The 20,140-nt window shown below is 44.5% G+C and overlaps 3 protein-coding genes across 7 annotated transcripts; 1 reads left to right on the top strand and 2 right to left on the bottom strand.

Moving 5' to 3' along the window:
• Nucleotides 1–10: 10 nt before the first annotated feature.
• On the bottom strand, nucleotides 11–8,456 carry zmynd12 (zinc finger, MYND-type containing 12). 3 transcript variants are annotated; one of them, XM_053848258.1, is made up of 8 exons: nucleotides 8,248–8,456; nucleotides 6,768–6,897; nucleotides 6,540–6,711; nucleotides 6,307–6,476; nucleotides 5,835–5,957; nucleotides 5,330–5,411; nucleotides 3,841–3,986; nucleotides 11–2,132 (listed from the first exon to the last, which is right to left on the bottom strand). In XM_053848258.1, the coding sequence occupies exons 1-8, from the start codon at nucleotides 8,388–8,390 to the stop codon at nucleotides 1,983–1,985; spliced, it is 1,116 nt and encodes a 371-aa protein (XP_053704233.1). In that variant the 5' UTR covers nucleotides 8,391–8,456; the 3' UTR covers nucleotides 11–1,982. The 3 variants fall into 3 exon arrangements, with proteins under 3 accessions (XP_053704233.1, XP_053704232.1, XP_053704234.1); XM_053848257.1 differs by having other exon boundaries at nucleotides 6,307–6,711; XM_053848259.1 differs by lacking the exon at nucleotides 3,841–3,986 and having other exon boundaries at nucleotides 6,307–6,711.
• A 662-nt stretch (nucleotides 8,457–9,118) lies between these two features.
• On the bottom strand, nucleotides 9,119–11,163 carry LOC128749942 (epithelial membrane protein 3-like). The gene is made up of 5 exons (XM_053849965.1): nucleotides 10,722–11,163; nucleotides 10,191–10,282; nucleotides 10,025–10,127; nucleotides 9,590–9,730; nucleotides 9,119–9,489 (listed from the first exon to the last, which is right to left on the bottom strand). The coding sequence occupies exons 2-5, from the start codon at nucleotides 10,266–10,268 to the stop codon at nucleotides 9,314–9,316; spliced, it is 498 nt and encodes a 165-aa protein (XP_053705940.1). The 5' UTR covers nucleotides 10,269–10,282; nucleotides 10,722–11,163; the 3' UTR covers nucleotides 9,119–9,313.
• Nucleotides 11,164–11,901: 738 nt separating this feature from the next.
• Nucleotides 11,902–19,950, top strand: ccdc30 (coiled-coil domain containing 30). 3 transcript variants are annotated; one of them, XM_053848608.1, is made up of 27 exons: nucleotides 11,902–11,981; nucleotides 12,502–12,638; nucleotides 13,208–13,381; nucleotides 13,442–13,562; nucleotides 13,631–13,800; nucleotides 13,931–14,008; nucleotides 14,399–14,555; nucleotides 15,107–15,178; nucleotides 15,352–15,467; nucleotides 15,551–15,642; nucleotides 15,709–15,901; nucleotides 15,962–16,060; nucleotides 16,318–16,452; nucleotides 16,507–16,644; nucleotides 16,705–16,874; nucleotides 16,939–17,104; nucleotides 17,166–17,219; nucleotides 17,314–17,484; nucleotides 17,549–17,758; nucleotides 17,820–17,977; nucleotides 18,056–18,221; nucleotides 18,283–18,404; nucleotides 18,466–18,607; nucleotides 18,684–18,820; nucleotides 18,885–19,002; nucleotides 19,070–19,134; nucleotides 19,222–19,950. In XM_053848608.1, exons 2-27 carry the CDS (start codon nucleotides 12,624–12,626, stop codon nucleotides 19,403–19,405), a joined length of 3,423 nt encoding a protein of 1,140 aa, XP_053704583.1. In that variant the 5' UTR covers nucleotides 11,902–11,981; nucleotides 12,502–12,623; the 3' UTR covers nucleotides 19,406–19,950. The 3 variants fall into 3 exon arrangements, with proteins under 3 accessions (XP_053704583.1, XP_053704582.1, XP_053704584.1); XM_053848607.1 differs by having other exon boundaries at nucleotides 17,166–17,246; XM_053848609.1 differs by lacking the exon at nucleotides 13,931–14,008 and having other exon boundaries at nucleotides 17,166–17,246.
• The last annotated feature ends 190 nt before the right edge of the window (nucleotides 19,951–20,140 follow it).

Raw genomic sequence — 20,140 nt, 5'->3', positions numbered from 1 at the left:
CGTCACGTCACGCCTGAAAAACCAGAGACAAGAATGCAGCGAGTCGACTGGAAACACATGCTTCCACTAACATCCCAGCGTGGTTGCAGAGCGAAACGGTACAACAACAACCTGCTGCTAACACTTCCCCAGACAAATTCAAGGAAAAATTGAAGCTGAACATCCCAACTAGCTTGCGGCTAATGCTAAAAACAAATGTCAAACACTAGCAATTGTTCATTGATCATTTATGATGTCAAAAACCACATTTTACTGACTCATCTGTCGGACTGTAGCAGAGCGTCTATATCTGTGTTTGTGAATGAGTGAAAATGGGACGTAAATAAATATGTTTTGTTAAAGATCTGTGTGGTGATTTGAGATGGTGTGAGAGGCTCCACTGACTTTTCCGTGTCACACTCTTCATGCTGCTTATATAACACATGCTAGTCAACAGGATTGAAAACCATCTGTCGAACTTTTATCGGAGGAAATATTAGCAAATGTTTTTACGTTTTGGCTGTAACTATGTGTCACTCGTGGAGTCTGAGTGAAACTTGATGGCACGGAATACTTCCTATTTTGTTTTCTACATATTTTTTAGCATGCATAATGTTAAGTCAAACATTAAGTTCAACTCTAAATAATACTTGTAAAAATTGTTTTATTCATTATTAAAGCACACTTGAATTGAAAATATATATATTGAAATGAATATCTAAGACACATTTTATACAACAAATTTTTAGGAATTAATTTCATAATTACACGATACATTTTCACAAACATTTTCCCATCATGTCAACCATTTTCCTTCTTCATCACCTTCCTTATTTTGGTATGATGGCCCCTCTCAACAGTCACACCGGCTCCTGAGGACATTTAATAGCTGATGATCGCAGTGACATCACCGCCTCCAGAGTCACTGAGCAAGTCTTAAGTGGCAAAATTACATTTTTCAGAGACGACTGACATAGAATCTGACACAGACCTGAGCAAAACAATTTACAGCCACTTGTTTATCATTAAAATCAGAGTGTTATTCACTGAACTCAGTAAACGACTCACTTCCCAGTACAGCTACTCTATTTCACTGTGTGGTGAAAGAGCCGCACTTTATAAGCTTCTCGTAAACAAACCCCCACAGTCAAGAGTGCCGGTTAAAATTCACTACTATCTCCACATTAAATTTTCACCGGAGCACAAGACATGATAAGCATATGTCTGTCATATGTCTCCAAACTTTTGTCCAGAACCCAATGATCGAGACCCAGATTCTGCTTTAAAAAGAACAATAACAGCGGCTGTCTACTTTCCTATCCTCACTGAATTCAATCAAACAGAGGCGGACCGATGTTTAGTGTAACATCACAGTTCTCCTCACACAAGCCAGCAGTTGCCTGAAGGAGCTTGATGTGGAATTCCTCTACGACTATAAACCGGTCCCGGGATTAGCACGCGGGAGACAGATGACTTATACTGCAAGTTTTATTAAAGAGCAAATTTCCAGGAAACCTTCACCCTCTAGAGACAGCGGTTTATAGGGACGATATTACCTCCAAACAAGCAAAAGAATCACCACTCAGCTCCACTGAATGATAAACATTGGAACCTTGAAATTCTGCAGCGCCACCCAGACCATGACACCAGTACATCCTGAGTGTTGTCATGTCTAGGAGTTGCTCGGTTGAGTCATGAGAAAGACCACAGAGGTGATCACCCTGTGCTCCTCAATTCCAGGAAGTGAAAATGACACTTTACATGTCAACAAATGAACTCCAAGTATTCACATTTGCTGTATGTCCATAATATTGAGTAACATTTCAGCAGTATTTCGTTTTCACTCCATGACTTGGGTCGGTGAACTGAGCGCCCTCTGGCTCAGCTATACTTATCGTCACAAAGGTGTCGTACAGAAAACTCTTTAAAACAGTGTTGTGATGTGTTGTAATGATGAAATATCTCCTGCCACCAGGTGAGTAGCAGTCGCAGTGGAAGGTGTTTCAGTGTGACTGACTGCTGACCGGACTGGTGAAAGAGTTGTGACCTGCATCCGTTTGCATCAGCTCCATCAGGTGGCGGACGGCGTCGCTCAGGTCATGGTTCGATCTGGACTCGCAGGCCAGCAGCGCCGCGCAACAGAATCCTCGGGCCTGAGACACAAAGCACAAACACTTAGGAGAGGAAAGCTCATACTTGATGGTGAAGTGCTGAGCGAGACATTATATCTTGAGCTGTCTTCTGACAGAACTCAAAAGCAGAGGTCATGTGAACAGTGCAGGTTGGATTCCAGAGGAATTGACCCACAAACAAGGTGATCTAACGCTCATCCAGTTCCTCTCCGGGAGCTGCCAACCAGCCGAGGCCACTTTAAATTTGGATCAGTCTTTCCTATACCCTTAAATACAGGCCAATCCCTTTAAGGCTTCATCGAATCAGTGTATAATGCTGTGCCTCCACACTGCAGAACCTGTGTGTGCGAGTTGTGGCCCATTGACCGATGTTTATTTTGATGTCAGCACCAGGAAGTAAACAAATCCATGTCTGGCCCCACGCGAGACGCAGCAGCCTGAGCTCATGTGCTGCATCCTCTCTGGAGTTCAGCACCATCCTGGCAGCTTCGCTGCCATTACTACTGACTGACTTCCTGTCTGAGGTCAGCTTGGTGTTGATGTTTTGTCTGTTTAACTGAACTTTATCAGCCGGTACCAAGAACCAACGTCTGCTGGTGGGGAGATAAACCATGTAAGCTTAAGATCCAAATAAGTGAACTGCAGTTGGTTTTCCTGAATTTTTGAGTTGGAGTTTCATCCATTGGTAAATGAGTAATGATATCGAGACATTTATTGTATTTAGAATATTTATTTTTTAGATATTTTTGTTTATATTTAGATTTTACTATTTTTCACGTTACACGCGTCAAGTAGAAATGGCTACTGCTTCAGAAGTGTGCTGTTCAGTGTTTATTTTTTCCAAACAGTTCATGAAAACACACGAACACACACTGTACAACCCAAACAAATGTAATGTCACTACATGATGGTTAATGCAGTATATAAGAAGAGAATTTGCGGGGAGGAAAAAAGGATAAAAATGAATAAAATAGTGATTATTTAACTGCAGCGTACAGCGTACTTGTTATAAACTAAACTAAATAAAGGTTTATCAGTTCATAGAAGAAATTAATTTTGATTTTATTTAACATATTAATAGATTCCACTTTACATTAGGGAACATATTGTACCATATATAAACTACTTATTAATAAACATACTGTCAGGACATCAGCTCTATAGGTAGGTATTATAGGTATTATAAAGTAATGATTAGTGTCTCATGAAACCCAACTACAGGAAGAGTACTGATTATTAGCATTTAATAAGCAAGAATTCTGTTTAATCATGGAACCAAATGAGGAACCACCATCATGATGGCACACAACTACACACTTTCAATGATATACTACAAGTACTTCATAAATGATTCTAAATGACAAGTATTAAAACTTGAATGTCACTCGTGGGGGGAGGGTAAATGTTTGAGGCCCAGCAGTGTATCTGTCTAAGAGGACTTGCAGGGCAACAGACGGCGGGACGGAAGCAACATATCAGCCCAGGTAGTTCTGACTTGAGGTATTAATGATGAAGACTTAAACACCGCTTGCTCATTAACAACGTTCAAAGACGAGTGAACTCTTCAATGAAGCGCTCACTCACTCACTGCCGCTACGCTCAATCCTTCATTCAGCTTTAGAGCTTTAGCAATTACTGGTAATCCCACGGTGAGACGCCACGCTGAAGTGGAAGCCTCCGTGTCAGTGTGTCACTGGGTAATGAGGCGTGACCTTGTCAGGTGACTCACCTTGCTGAAGTCTCTGCCCAGGAACCACAACATGGCCAGAGCGTGGTTCACCAAGGCCACCCGGGCTGGGTCTTTTCGGGCATCTGCGTGCTCAAAATCCAAAATGGCTCTCAGCATAGAGTCGACTTCTGCTGGCTGAGGTTCGTCTGGTTTATTCGCAGAGAAGAGGGTCACATTATTGTACACTTTTTCTTTAAATTTTTGGTTTATATTTTTTCTTTGCTCAAAATCGATATTACGACACATTAAAAATTAATTTTCATCTTATTATTATTAGTTTATTCCGCCTTTTAAAGGTTTACAGTGAGCAGACACAGTACCTCACACAAGAGGATTTGAATTATAGCTGTCATCTCTGGGAAGCATCTTAGTTTCACAAAATGTGGAGCAACTAAATGTTTTTCTTTCCTTCATTGATCCGTTGAGGATTTGAGCCAAACAAATGTAGGTCTGATTGAATCTGGCCGGTGGCTTGCGTAACCTCTCTCCTCCAGAGCGGCGCTCCTGAAGCTGATGAAATTGAATTGCAGCTAACAGGCTTAGGATCAGATGTAGGGCAGCAGCTGTGATGTCGGAGGGGAGCGGACGCGCTGCAGCGAAGGATGTGTCAGCAGTCGTCTCCGCTCGGATCGGAGCGTGCGAGCGCAAATCTGGGGTGTAGCTTTCCACTTGCACAATAAGACAGCTAGGCTAAATTTAGCATCGACGACATTGTTTTATTTTCATTCATAGAGGGTTGTGTTTGACATCCGGTGCTGTGTGATGTCACCTGGACCTTTGTTCAGCTCTTATACTGCGTGATTAGAACGCATCAGAGTAGCAAAAAAATCTATATAAATGTAAACATATATCATAGTTGTTACTTCAGAACTCACTTCTTGCTGACTCACACTCTCACTTTTTCTGAGTTTTCTTTTTAAATGAGGTTTTGAGCCGCAATATGAGTTTGTTATGATGAGGAAAGAGTTGAAGCAAAAGCCTCACTAGTGTTCTGGAGCTTTGGGTGGTGATCGTGGATGAATGTTAGTAAGTTGTCTAGATTTCATTTATAAATATAGTTTTAGAAGCTGTGCTGTGCAGGAGAGACTAGAAGAAGAAACACAGCACAGGCAAGTTGAACTGGAGGGATGACCCTAACCACCCAGGACAGATAATGCGCATAGGAACACCATGGTGTTCCGCTGAAAGAACTGGTTTCTATCCTGGTTTTAACTTGAGCTACTGGCTCTGCCAGGCCACCTCAGATAACAGAGGACCATGGAATTTCTTTTCACATAAATATTATTAGTTAACTAAGAAATTGTGCTAAAATTAAACACTTTTATTTTACATTCAAAACATCATTTTTGCAATTATCATTAATAATAATTGATTATTTTATTATTTATTAATGTATTATTTCAGTGCCTGCAATAACTGGTTTATGGACATAAACTTTGCGAGCACCTTCACTGAGGCGCCTGCAGTCAGGACTTTAAAAAGTGTTTACCAAACTCCGACATGACTTCTGGTTCCTTTCCGATGAAGCGCTGGACCAGTTCAGCCAAAAGGGCGTGCCAAATTCTTGCAACCTGAGGACAAGATGATGGAGTTTCTCCTCACTAAATGAACTCAAAGACATGAAAGAAATTCTCTCCACTGATGCCTATCTAGGAATGAAAGCCTGAGGGAAATAAGAATAGTTACTACATAAATGCAAGACTAAATATCATTTAACCAGCATTTTGTTTTGTTTTTTCAAATATAGGGCCATATAAAGGGTGGGAAATTTAATTTCCACAGGGGGCCACACTATCATCCAAATTTTTATACATAATTTTTTTGTAATATGATCACATCTGGGTGCAGCATGGTGCTAATGTAAGAGAAAACACTATAAAAACATACACAGATCAATAGATAAAAATATTTGCTCAAGCTTTGTTTGACACTGAGAGGGCGACAAGTTATGGAGTTGTACATTGAGGTTGTGTTGGAAAGTGACTTGATAGTACCTCAGCGTACATGGAGCGAGCAACAGCCATCTTCTTCTGTCTGACAAACACAGCAGCCATGAGGAAGTAGCCGCTGCAGGCGGCGGTGCTGTCCGGGCCCAACTCCTCGCTGGCAAAATATATCTAAGAAGATAGAAATGATGATGGCGATGATACTGCCTGTTCATGCGTATATTTTTGAGTTAGTGGTTGAAATCACAAGATCCCATTAAGCTCTGGTTTCCTCTTCAGCTTTGTGGTTTGTGTTCCTGATGGGCCAAACACAACAGAGGAGACACCGCACAACTGCTCATTTCATTTCGGAAAGCTTGACAAGAATGCGAGACTGAACTTTCTGACCCGAGTCAACCTCAAGTTTCGCATTTCTCAGGCGGAGTGAATAGATGAGTATTTTCAACTCTAGTGCATCTGAGTCTGAAGTAAGATCACTTTCAGAAATGCTGTTTAAGTTGCGAAAAGTTAAGACACTGACGTCATTTGCAAAGTGAAACAAAGCTGCATCCAGGTTTCCAGTGGCAGTGTGGAGGCGGCCCAGGCTCCGGTGCAGCTGATGGCGCACTGAAGCGCCACAATCTGGACTCTTCAGAACTGCCCACTCTGCCTGGGACAACAGCCCGGACACCACAGCAAGATTTCCTACACCTGGATCCAAAAACAGCCAGACTGAGTGAGACATGAGCTCGAGATATGACACGTCCTCATTACCTAGGTTGACATCAGCCAGCAGCAGGTAGGCAGGAACCATCTGAACAGTACTGGGACCATGGATTTCTGCGGACAAGCGTAGGCAGAACTGGGCAGCGGGCAGTGCCCCCTGGTGTTTCCCCTCACACATCTTGTTCTGAGCCACCAAACGGCAGAGCTTGATCAGCTCCATCTAAACAGAGATGAAAGCTCAGGCCAAGTGCAAATGAAACCACTATTCATGTTCACCTTTTTGAGCTGCGCTTCATTGCGGTCTGTTGGTTGGAAGGTGTTCAGGATGGATGAGCCAGCAGTAATGAGGGACTGGCAGATCCTGCTGTGGATGCCGTCCCAGTCCTCCCGCTGGTGTGTGTCATCACTGAGGGAGGCAAGAGCTTTCACTTCTGCTGATTTCACTCCTTGTAATTTCCTGGGTGAATTCCCCCTGGCATCATTTGAATTTACAGGCAGTGCTGAAAAGACAATCCTCTAAACAGAGACACGTTTTGTTCACTTTGGATTCTGGCGATGTTTTCCACTGTCTCCAGTTGGAGCGCTCTTTGGATCATCTGAGTGAGAGCGGTTACATAACGCTGCAATTTAGTTCATCTGGAGCTCAAACTCTTAAAACCATGTCGGTCTCTCTTTTCATTTTTCCCACCCCAAAAGAATTCCAGATGAGAGACGGATCTTGCCACGTCACTTTAACAGTAGATGCATGTTAATAAATCTATCCAAACACAGACAGGCCAACCAATGTATGCAGAATAAATGCAGAAAAAATAGTGTGAGGGGGGCAATGCTTTTTCTATGGTAGGTGTGACCTGGCGATTTATAGTAGTTTGCAAGCAGAAAATGTGTGGGCATTTCTGACTAAGATGTTTTTCTGTTACTTCAGTTGAAGCCATTCTTACCTTTAACATAATATTACGCATCACAATAGCAATTTTATATATATATATATATATATATATATATATATATATATATATATATATATATATATATATATATATATATATATATATATATATATATATATAAACCATTACCTGGTGCTAAAATGTTGATGAGTTCCTGTGTAATGTGTATTATTGCTAATAGGTATGTGTAACATACCCAAAAGGCAGCTAATTATTTTATGATAGTTATGGAATTAAACAGACAGTAAATGCAGTGTGTTTAGTGCTACTCTAAGAAGCCATAATTAGAATTATTTCTGTGGAATATTTCACTCATCGCAACTGAGTGGGACAGTTTCTAAGCTGCATCTCAGAGTCTGGTTTAGTGGCTCATCCCATTAGAGCAGGTAAATCCTGGCAGATAAGATATATCACCAGATGCTCCTCGGTTTTTCCTCCTCATGCAGCTCTGAGTCTGACCCAGCACCATTTTAGTCTGCGGTATGCTAACGTTAGCTTAGCATTCGACAAATGGGTTTCTGTTGGCGACTGCAAACGGGAGCTTTGGGAGCCATTCCTCTACAGTTACACGAACAAAGATGCCCGTTGTGTTAATCTTATTTCCAGCTGTTCTCTCCCTCCCTCCCCGAGAGACAGAAGCGTGGAAGGATTCAGCAAAACAACAACATGGCGGACGCTGCCATCTTGCGGCGAGGCTTGTGTAAACCGTCAGTAATAACTTGTTAGTTTTACGAAGCCTAACTTGGATGTCAATACAACAGTAGATAATTATATATTGTTGGGCACATATGAAACCGCTTTCTTACCAGTAAAAGGTGACACGACAGCCGTTGCACTGCAGAAACGCGCGTTTCTGACAAAGCGCGCACAACTTCTGTGCTCCCTTAGGAAAAGCCAGAGGAACTATCTTGGTCGTTCCTGCCGTCGAGTTTGGCAGCTTGGATTCCATCGAATTTCAAAATGCTTGTCTGCACAATGGAAGTAATGTTTCACGACGAAAAAGTTTGACGACTGACTGTATGTTACTGGTCGTCATGGCAACGACGTCACTGGCGTATTTGCCCCGAATGTATCATTTGTTATGAGTTTATTTTCTCATGTTGCCAATATATAATATGTTAATATGTAACCAATACTATTATAGTATTTTTAAAATTATTATTATAGTATTGTTTATAAATTTTGTATGTATCTTTTTGCTTTGGCAGTAAAATCAGTGTAAGTAGTCGTAGTAGTAGCAAAGTAAAACCGATTTTTACGTCAGTAGTGACAGTGTGATGTAACCTTTATAAAGCAGAAACAACATTCATGCAGTAGTGATGGAAGTAACTGCATAAATCCAATAGAACTAGAAGTAGGAAAAATCAAAACATAAATACATTCCCACAATAAAAAAAGAGGTCAACCATCAAGACACGTGGTCCCAGTTACGCTCCACGTAATTCATTCAGCTGAGGTCCAAAACAATGTTATCCACAGGCATATTTAGACATCACATGATCTTTGATTTTCAGTAAACTAAATTGTTTTTCTCCAGCCATAGCTGCATATTAGTGTAATGCTGATGATGATGATCACAAGAGCGCATGACTCTTCTTCATAATGCCGACATTCAGTCGTGAAGCATCACAAATGTGAGATTGAATGATTCAAATGTGCACCAGATTTAGTCAGCAATTCTGATTTATTGAGCGAGGATTGAGAAATATATACATCATTAGAGCAGATTAAATGACCTTTCCTACAAAACTAGATCAGCTTTCCATACAAAAATATAAACTCTAAATCTAAAGTAGCCAAAGTTGAAACACATGCATGGGACAGCACTTAAATGAAGGGTACTTCCTGGTGAATTCCGTCACTTTGCCGTCGTCACTCTTTCTTCCGAAGGTGGACGTAAATGAACCCGCTGCACAGCAACAGCGGGACACACACCCAGGTCAGGATGACACAGTAGCCAAAGTGTCCAGAGGTGAGCTCTCTGGAGTCCTGCAGGATTTCCTTGTTGTGTAGAGTGTAGATGAGTGCTGCAGAGAAGGCCGTGAGGCCTGAGGAAGAAGCGGTTATACATCTGGAACTCAGTCAAACTGTAAATCAACGTGACGTTCAGAAAACCAACCACATAAACACAGTCAGATTCATATTCACCTGCAAAGACCTGGCAAAGCCCTGTGAAGTAGAAGAGTCCTCCTTTAGACATGGTGAACAACTGACCAAGGAAGACGAGGAAGGACACGGAGGAGAAGACCACCGAGAGGACCATCAGAACTTGAACGGCCTGCAGCCACTCTGATGAATAAAAATACATCAAAACATCTCTATTTTCATCCTTTAATTGACATTGAATCTTTCTATAAACCAGTGAGTAACCAGCAAAGGTCACAGAATTTAATCTTGATAGAGGGCTTTTGGGAGAGAGTCAGACTGGAAAGGCACAATATAAAGCCCAAAAGAATCAAAAGGTGAGGACTGGGAAGCCCGCTGCTTTGACAGTTGATGATGAAGGACCATAAATTAAACATTTATTTCATTAAATACATAATTTTCTATGAAAAAAATCAAAGCAAAGTGGGATAATTTTACCAGTTTCCTTGGAGGACGCACACAGCCACGTCCCTGTGAGGTTATCAAAACGACAGTTGTACCAGAGGTCCGAGTTCTCTGTCCCGTCCCACACCCACCAGGACTGTGGAGAGAGATGAAGAGTAATTCCCCTGGGCTAAAGTGTTGCACCGCTGGTGTCTATCACCTTCTCCATGGTGGCGATGAACAGCATCGCCAGTGTGATGAGATGCAGCAGGGTCACAAACATCAGCAGGTAGGCCATGTTTTCCAGATTTTCTGTTCAAATAAAGACGTTCCAGACCAATAAAACAGGAGCAGAAATCATGAAACCAAAATATTTACTCAGGTAACTGCACTTCTGATGAATGGCTGCTTCTTTGTGACATCAAACACACATTTGGTTTTCATTAGAGGCTGTGAAACTAAGGGAAGTTAAAAGCTTTGACTTGGCCCACGATGCTCGGATCCTGGTGGCACCAAGTCAACGTGCAGAGGGTTGAATCAAAGAGGCAGCTTGTTTGTTTAGGTGCTTATCAGTAGGAGAGGTCCAGCTGGGTGGGCGCAAGTGGAATTATGTCATTACCCACAATTACATCCATCAAAAAAGTGTGCTCTGGATTGATTTGAAATAAAGTCATGAGGTCGTCATCCTTGCGTTCAGAAGATGAACAGAAGTTTAGTTCAAGAGAATATAGTCAGTGAAACTTGGGCTTACCTCTGAGATACTTCTTCCTCTGGACCAGCCTCTCCACTCTGGAACATTGTGCCCCTAGGTGGTCCTCCTTTCTACTCTAGCCACCCCCCTTTATTTTCGCAGTCGCTCCATCCAAATTTCCAAGGTGCACGCCCATTTCCTCTCGGCAGAACAGAGCCTTCTTTGCCGGGCCAGAAAATACCAAAGTACATCACCGTCCAAAATAAGTAAGGGCAGGGTCCCGCCCATGCGCCGCAGAAGCGTATTGAAACCACATGAAAATAATCTCAGCGACGCGCTGGATTGGAAAGCCACACACAGACGCCACATTTCTCAGGTTTCTGCTGCAGGTCACACTTATAATTCAGGTGGTCACACTGGGGACATCAGGGTGGGGCATCGCAGGCCTGTTTGACTCAGTGGCAGGGAAGTAGAAACATGCACAGCCATGGAGATGAAACACATTCCACTCCAAGTTGGACTCAGTGGAACACCACACCATGCGGTGGAGCTGCTGTTCGACTATGAGGCAGAGCTATAGTAAACACAAGACCCTCTAGTAGATACGAGACCTCGGAGCTCAGCTTCTGAACCACAGAATCTGAAGACCGGAACCCAAACTAGGCCGCTGCACTTTGACCCTTCCAGTAAGGACTCATAAGGGCTGCAAATAACAAGCATGACTAGTCACCAACGATCTTGTCGGCGTACGACGTGCACAGGTCGATGAACAGACTTTTATGTTCTGTCATTAGAAATGAGAAAAATCAATTATCGTCAATACTAGATTGCGACCATATTGACGACAATCTTAAATCTTTTTTTTTTTATTGTGGTATTTGGAATTTCCTCTCACACAACAAAAAAAACAATAAATAAATGAATATAAATAGAAACCGAATAATAAAAAAAACAAGTAAAACGACGAACTAAATTATTTAAACAATAACAAAAATGATTTTTTTTCTGTATTAAAATGTTTGTTTTATGGGTCAGCACAACGGGGCGAACCAAATCATACATGTATGGTATTCAGATGTCACTGAGAAATCATTGCAGCCATATATTTTAGGTGACAGGTACAAGTGTTAAACAGCTTTATTTATTTATTTAAAAGAAGTTATCATTGTTGTCAATCACGCGGCATAAATTAAATGGCTGCTACCGAGAAGGCACCCCCGCGACCCTCAGTTGGTCCGGTCCGTTGCCAAGGCTCCCGCAGAAGCCAGTGACTCCACCACGCCTGCCCCGAACGTTCTGTCGCTTTTTGTCTCGGCAAGTGTGAGTAAAACTTTGCAAACGTGTAATCGGGTGTCATTTAGGATCTTAAATGTGGAGTCTATCGCGCGTTTGCGCCAGATTTGTCATCCGTAACGCACATCGGAGTAGGCAGTAGCCACCGCTAGTAAGTTAGCATTAGCGATATAAAGTGAACTAACTTCGCTAGCGAGTGTGAGCTGCGTGCAAAATAACCTCCGCGTTCAAACGAAACAACACTTTAAACTACAAGTTAAACGTTTTTGCCGTAACGTCCGTGGAGCGTAGTGGAATGCTGCTGTCCTACATTAAACGTTTTGCCCCTCCTTGTCTGACATTTTGTTGAGAATGGCTGCTAAAAAGTAAAACAACAGTTAGGGACGAATAGTGATGCACGGTGGTTCTCTCTCCTTCATAGGTTTTAACAAAGCCACTTAGATTATTAACCAGGCTTTGTGTAATGCGATTAAAATGAATTTACTTTCATTGTTTTTACTCACTGTTGTGCTTCAATTCATTGACACAAATGTTTGGTGTCTTTCAGGTACGATGGACAAAAGAAAATACCAAGGATGGAACACTACAATTGTAAATAAAGGTTTAAAAATGCCATAGCCTTCACTGAGTTTTTTTTGGATCAGATGCAGTGTCTGGTCACTTGTCGTCATGGAGGATGAAGAGGTATTTAAAAGCCATTTGCTCAATATTTACCCCATATTTTTATTGACCTGGATTTTAGGATCAGGTTTATTCATTTATTTTTGTTCAGTTTTGAGCACCTGTTATTTGTTGACATTGATACTGATATTGAAACTGTCAAGAATTGTTTTAATAGTACTTGTAAAGAACAAAGAAAACCACAGTATTTATGCTGTATATCTACATATGAAGTGAAGTTCGCCTCTTTGAAGTGTGTTGTTGCACAACTCATTCGATGTTTAACTACAGCGTGAGATCTGATACCAGGCTGGCTACAATACAGTGCGTGCTGTCGGAGCAGACACGAGCCGTGAAGTCTCATGGCGGTGGTCTGCTCAAGTTACAAAGCCGACAATGTGCAGTATTGAATTCAACAACAGGTGTTCAGTGCCGGCACGTCACTTGAATGTGTTGCAGCCTAGAACTTTCAACAGGCTTGTTGATCTTGACCTTGGTCATTTACTGCTATTGTTTTTGTGTATGCAAACTGACAATCTTTGTTATTTGACTGGTAATATGCTTGCCTTGTGATCATCTGGCGGGGTCTTCAGGTGCTGGGCCAGATCTCTTCAAGGCTCCAAGAAGATGGTTTGCCTCCGGAGGCCAGTCCAGACCAGCGTCTGCTCCACCTCTGGAAGCAGCTTCTCACCACAGAAGCCAAGCTTTCATCATCCACGCAGGAGCTTCACAGCGTACAAGCACAGCAGGCCAATGAACTGAAGGAGGTGAGAGGACAATAAAATTCTCCACAACCAACTCCACAATACTCCCATTTGACCTCTCAGGTGGACAACTATGTTGAACATATCCGAGGTCTGTTGCAACAACGGGAGTGTCTCACAGCGGGGTATGAAAGGGAGAATGAAGAGCTGCGACATGAGCTGCACATCGTGAGACAACAACAAGGTGACTTCTTCTCGTGCGAGTTCTTATTTTAAAAAAGCTCTCTGTTTTAATGGCTGCTTGTCTCGCAGAACTTCAGAGTAAGGAGCTGGCGGAGTTGCTGGCCCAGGAGGACCTCAGCGACATGGGTCTGAGCAGCCCCAGCGAGCAGGTGGCTTACTTACTGGTTGAAAGGGCGACGCTGCTGGAGCGGCTGGACACCGCAGAGCGGAGTCCGAATGGCAACACAAGTCATGTCCAGGTAACCCACTGTTGTAGAGCAGATCACTGTGTTCTATGGGTGAAGCAATTTGCTTAGAAGGTTTTGATGGTAGGAAGTGATTCCTCTGACACGATGCTCTGACTCCGCACACACTGGTCTCTACTGTCAGCAGGCTTCGTCCCAGCCTCCGTGGAAGAAACTGTTTGGGCTGCGCAGGTTCGGTCCGAGCAAACACAATATCACTCCTGTAGGTTCCTGCCGGACGTCACTAACACGACACATTAACAGATTTTTTTGGGGGTCTGGATTCCGGAGGCTTGCATGAGTGCACCGGAGGAGGCACTAACACCCAACCGTCTGTTCTCTAGCAATCATTTTCTAAAGGAGATCTCTTCCAGGCGCACGTGATGCCACCGCCATCTTGGCCACACTTTTGTGACTGTCCCTAAACATGTTAAGATAAACAAATCTGGTGATCTTCTTCTTCCTCTCTGTGGTGTTAAACTTCTGCTCAAGATGGCATGATGTGTACTCACCCTTTTGAACACACACATGGGAGCTGCATGACTCTACTTGCTTCTCTGGTCAGTGTGAAGATCACCTCCTTCAGCTTCAATCACTCGTTTCTTCTGTTTAGGCTCACAGTGAGGAGATCTCCAATGAGTGTCTGGCGCGTCAGCGTCTGGAGCGTGACCTGGAGGAGGCGTCCAGCAGGCTGGCCATGGCCCATCAGGATATACGAAGACTCACCAATGAGCTAGATGTCGCCAAAAGTAACAACGTGCACCAGAGTGGTACGTATTTAGAACATTTTTCATTAAAGCGTCAGTCAAAATCTTTAAACTCCTCAAAGCTCTCCATGTGCTGGTGGACCAACATAACCATTCTCACCTGAAACCACAAGTTTTGGGTCATGCCTGAAGATCCAGAAAGCAGCTAAGAGGTTTCCTCTGCAGGGCATTTCAGGAGATCTGAATGAAGCTCTGCTAAGCTGTCAAGTGAAAACTGACAGCTTAGGGAGTTGACCTGCATAAGCAGAGGAAACAGATGACAAACAATCTTTATATATAGATGAATAACTGTTCCAAATATATGTTTTAAAAATCCAGTTTATATATATTTGGAAACAACATTTGTAAGTGGAATTTGCTATTTTATTACTGTAATGACATCATCATTCCAACAGATATGAAACTATATTGCATGATGTCTCACTTAAAACATTTCAAATCAGTCTTTAGGAAGTTTTGACATGCCAAGTCAGCTCTCACCTCCAGTTCAATTACAGTCATTGAAGAAAAGAGATTTAATTCCACTTCTCGACATTTGCTTCTTCTGCTCTCAGGATTGGAGCTCCAAGAAAGAGCCGACGAAGTCGAATTCCTGAGAAAGGAAGTGGAGAAACTGAAGCATAACGGTGAGTGTTGACTCTCAAGCAAAATTTCCTGTAATGCTGAAGACGAAAATCTTTCACATGAAATTCAGTTTTTCTATTCCATTTGACTAGTTTGACTACATGCGTGAAACACCTTCTTACTCACTGGTGTAGTTTTAAAGTTTTCAATTGAAGTGATTCTTTTGTATCTTAAGATATGGTGAAGCTCCAAAAAGCAAGAGAGGAGGGTGAACGGCTGGACGCAGAGAACAGGAGTCTGAGGGAGAAAGTTCTCATGTTAGAGGCTGAAAACAACAATCTGCTGGTTCAGGTTTGTCTTTTTTTAATGGTGTGATCAAGTGAGAAGAAGCTGAGTCTGTGTAAGAGCAGTGAGCTGATGACTGGTCTCTCCAGTTGGAGCGAAATGATGCAGTCACAGAGAGTGGACTGGACGATTCTGAGACTCAACAACCGCAGGCCAAAGAAAAGGATGTAAACCACAAACGGTGATTATTAATATACCCTGAGGTGGTTCTCATGATGTTGTAACGTCTTGCCTTGTTGTCCACCAGGTGTCAGGCGGCCATGGAGGATCGGCTGGTGCAGGTGAGAGAGCTGGAGCGACAGATCCAGAGGCTGCGCAAGGAGATGGAGGAGTTAGGGGAGAGGAACGAGGAGCTGGAGGCCTTGTTGGGCGAGGCCCAGAACGCCAGCAAGGAGGAGCGACATCGACACGAGGGGGAGCTGGAGGGTCTGCGCCGAAAGGTAGCTGGGGAATTCACTGCCCTAATATCGGATGTGTGAGGATCTGAACTGGTCACACAGATCAAGAACCTGGAAGCGGAGCTGAAGAAGCAGGACGCCAGCGAGAAAGTCTTGAGGAACGGAGAGGAGAGCAAAACCACAGAGTCCTACTTTCAGATGGTGAGAGAAGATATTGAAAGTGAACACAGTCAATGTCTTACTCTGATTCACACAATTGATTCTACATGAGGGACAAAAATGATGAAGACATGCTCAGGGTTGGAGGCTGACTCCCCTGACTGGAAATGCTCCAGGACAAAGAAGATTGTTCCGCTGGTCAACGTATATCGGAGTCTTGTTACAAAATAAAACTTCAGGCTTCTTTGCAGAAGACTTTGCCGATAAGTTCCAACTGTATGTGTCTGGTGTGTCTGCAGCACCTGAGCAGCAGCAGCAGCAGCCAGGAGAGACTCGCTCTGCTGGAAGCTCGACTGACAGAGGAGAAGGAGTGGAGGAAGCAGCTGGAGCTGGATCTGGGTGCGGCCCAGGCGGCACTGAAGAAAGACAAAGAGGTAGAACATTCGGTCAACCGTTGAACTCAGTGGAAGTCACATTCTGCACCTTAGGCTCTGCAGATCGGAGAGAGGGAACTGAAGAAGCTGCGGCTGGAAATCAACAGTCTTCAGACCGAATGCCAGCAGGGGAAAACTCTCATCAAGAGTCTCAGCCAGGTGAAAGGAGAAAAGGGAGTTCTGGAGGAAAAGGTTGGTGTGACGAAACAGGCTTCTGTTTTTGTGGTGCTGATGTTGTTTGGTGGTCCTCAGGTGGCCCAGATGGAGCGAGCCCATCTGCGTCTCCAGAGTGAGCTGGACCGCTGCAGGGATGGTAAACAGATCCCGCAGCAGAACACTTTCCAGGTGGAGCAGCTGCAGCAGACCAACCAGCGTCTCAAAGAGGAACTCAGCAGCCTTCAGTCTGCACACCACACCCTGAGGTGGGTCAAGTTCGGTGGCCTCACAGCCCTCTGTCAGATGGAAGTGACCTTCAACTCTCATCAGGGAGGAGATGGCTGCAGAGAGGCAGGGTGTTGCAAAGCTGCATGTGGAGCTGAGCGACAGCGCCCAGAAGAAGCTGGTGGCCGAGGGGGAGCGGGAGCTGCTGCAGCTTGAGGTCCAGCGTCTCTCAGAGGAGCTCCAGAGACTTCATCAGCTTCCTGCAACTTCTGTAGGAGACACTCTCTTCCCAATGTTGTGGTCTTTAACTCATAACCGGACATCTTTCACAGGAGACTGACGTGCCACTGTCCGGTTCTGAGCAGCAACTGGCACTCCAGGCTCTGGTCAGTGAAGCTCAAACCCACATCAAGGTACAGCCTGAAATTCCAAGACACAAAAAGTGAATAACAAAATGTTAATATCTATCTGTTCTTTCAGTCTCAGGACCTGGTTCTGAGTCAGAAGACGGAAGAGGCCAAGCAGATGAAGCAGGACCTGCAGAGGGCGCAGAATCTCTTCACCTCAGCTGAGCGAGAGCTGCGCTACGAGAAGGAGAAGAACACGGACCTGAAGCGACACAACACCCTGCTGGAACAGGAGAAACTCAAGGTAAGTGGCCAGAGGTAGGCAGTGTTTACTAGTCTTCAACACATCCTTCTCCTCTTCTTGTTAGCTGTCCGCCGAGCTGCACCAAGCCCAGACCAAATTAGTTCAGCTGGAGCAGAGCGTCCAAGCTTGTACAGCAGACTGTGAACGGCATCAGCTCAGGGTCCGGGAACTGGAGTTGGAGCTGGCGCGCAGCTCTGCCAACCGCAGCACCGCCAGCAGTCTGCAGGAGGAACTGCAGGCGGAGAGAGCTCGGGTCATCGCCACTGACAAGAAGGTCCACTATCATGAGGAGACTCAAAGGTTTGCGACATTCAGTGACCAACAGGTGTGGGCAGGTTGTGGAGCTGCAGCAGCAGCTGAAGAACACCCAGCACCAGCTGCGGATGGAGGAAGCTCGGGCTGACGAGAACAGTCGACTGGAGAGAGACAGCAGGGATCTGTCTGACGCTTTGTCAGCTCTGAGAGCTCACCAGCAGGAGGACCACATCACCAGGTGCACATCTGCTCTCACCTTCCTCACCACCACCTGATAGATCTAAATGAACGCTCTTTTTCTTTCTGACTCTTGCAGGAAGCTCCTGGAGCAGCGTGAGGAGGAGCTCCAGCAGCAGGTCCGCTCCCTGAGGCTGAAGGAGGCAACTTTGACCCGCACGAATGCAGAGCTCGTCCAGCGAGTCAAACAGCTGGACACCCGTCTGTCGCTCCTGGAGGCGGAACTCCACAAATCCAGAGAGGAGGTGAACACCAGAAGTCACTTCGAGGTCAGATCTTCAGTGTTTAGAGTGATGTGTTCTCCAGGCAAGAGAAGGTCAGACGTCTTGCCAAAGAGTGAAGGAGGAGCTGGCAGCCAGTCAGCAGGAGTGCGAGCGAGCGCAGGAGGAGCTGCAGCAAGTTCTCCTTCAGCTGGACACGCACGTCAGGTAGGACTCGCGAATCATCAGCTCGGAGATTCGAATCAGAACACCTACCTCTAACAACCAGGAAGTACAACGAAAAGCAGAGTCAGCACAAAACCAAGATGCGCCAGGCCAAACAGGTCTTCACCAGAGCCACCACCCAACGGGACGCAACCATCCAGAAGCTGGAGAACGAGCTGTCGCTGGCGAACAGCCTCACGCTGAAGGTCAGACGCTCGTCCTGCTATCGAGCTAAAACACGCGCTGCGGCACGAACAGGCCGTGATGACTGTCGGCACGCAGGAGAAGGAGCGGGTGTTCAAGGTGCTGGAGGAAAACGAGAAGCTTCTGGAGGAGAAGAGGGAGCTGCTCCTCCAAATTAGCGAGGCCGAGGAAATGGGCAGCAACGGCATGAGGGCCGCGTCCGCGCTCCAACACAGGTCAGTGACTCGCTTCCCCAAGATATTCAAAAACAGTGGCATTACTGGGCATTGTGTCTGTCAGATTCAACGTCTTGGAAGTGGAAAACCGGCAGCTGCAGGACCGAACAGTGAAGCTGTCCAACCAAGTCAGTTCCCTAGAGCGAGCCCTGAGGAATGCCCAGTCTCTCTACAGCTTGGAGGTGAAGCCAAAATATACTTTACAGATCCCGTTGTTTGGGAAAATAAGCTTCATATTATGTTTTGCAGAACGTAAAAAGAGGCCTCTCCACTGATGCCTTCTGTGACGGCGCGCTGCAGTCTACCGCTTTCAGGTAAATATCCAGCTCTTCTTCAGGCATCAGGCTCGCTCTTCATGTCCTCATTGGCTACTGGTCTCCTCCCACCTGACCACACACTAGCACCAAGTCCAGCTCTTACGAAACGCTGGACATCCTGGACGCTATCTGCCGTGCCAAAGTGGACCGGACGCCTGACGGATCGCGGGTCTCAGCAGAACAAGGCTACCTGAACCTGGCCTCGCCGCTAGTTCCTCCTGATGTGAAAGATGTGAGAGATGCTCCTGATGACAGTGCCAAGCGGTGAGGGAGGGGGGGAAAAAATCCATCAGAGCTGACGCACAATCTTTCAGAACAACAGGCCACTTTACGGTATGTTTAGGGTCCACTCAGGATTCAAGAATCAAGTGTTAATATTTGGTCATTTGAACCGCTGGTACTTGATAATAGCTCTTGACAAAGCACTTTATGGAGAGCATGTTTACAATTTGTTTTTTTAATCTAAACAGTGTTTTCTATGAAAAGAGGAAGCCAGTTGTAGAATTTGTTGGAGAGAATTCTGGGTCTGACTATTAATTTCTGTAGTATTTAAGAAGCCAAACGCCTTCTTTATTACTCCAGACCTGCACGATCACCACATCTTTCATCTTCTTCTAGACATTTCAAACATCTCAATAAGTGCTTTTTTAAATGCTGTATTGGTGAACACTTTCCAGATCACCTGTTATTTTATACTTCAAATCTTGTTTTATCATGGACCACTTTGCTCTCTGCTCTCATGTGCCTGAAATGTTGCAGTGTTTCACTTCAAAATCATGTAAATACACGTTTGTTTTTCTAAATAAACTTGTTTTTATCACCGCTGCACTGAAAAATAAGAATATATTGGGACCAGGAGTGGAGGTTTGTGTTGGTAAATATTCTATAGGTGAATTTATTGATGTCAATCTCCTCTCTTCTCCACAGTGAGTCATACAGTGCTGTGGCTCAGCAGTAGAAAATGAAGCCAGCAAACATCATGTACATGAAATATCAACCAAAT

Source organism: Synchiropus splendidus, chromosome 18 (assembly GCF_027744825.2).
Source record: "Synchiropus splendidus isolate RoL2022-P1 chromosome 18, RoL_Sspl_1.0, whole genome shotgun sequence".
NCBI lineage: Eukaryota > Metazoa > Chordata > Actinopteri > Syngnathiformes > Callionymidae > Synchiropus > Synchiropus splendidus.
The sequence above is the reverse complement of the archived record's forward strand: the minus strand, read 5'-3'. Positions and strand labels throughout refer to the sequence as shown.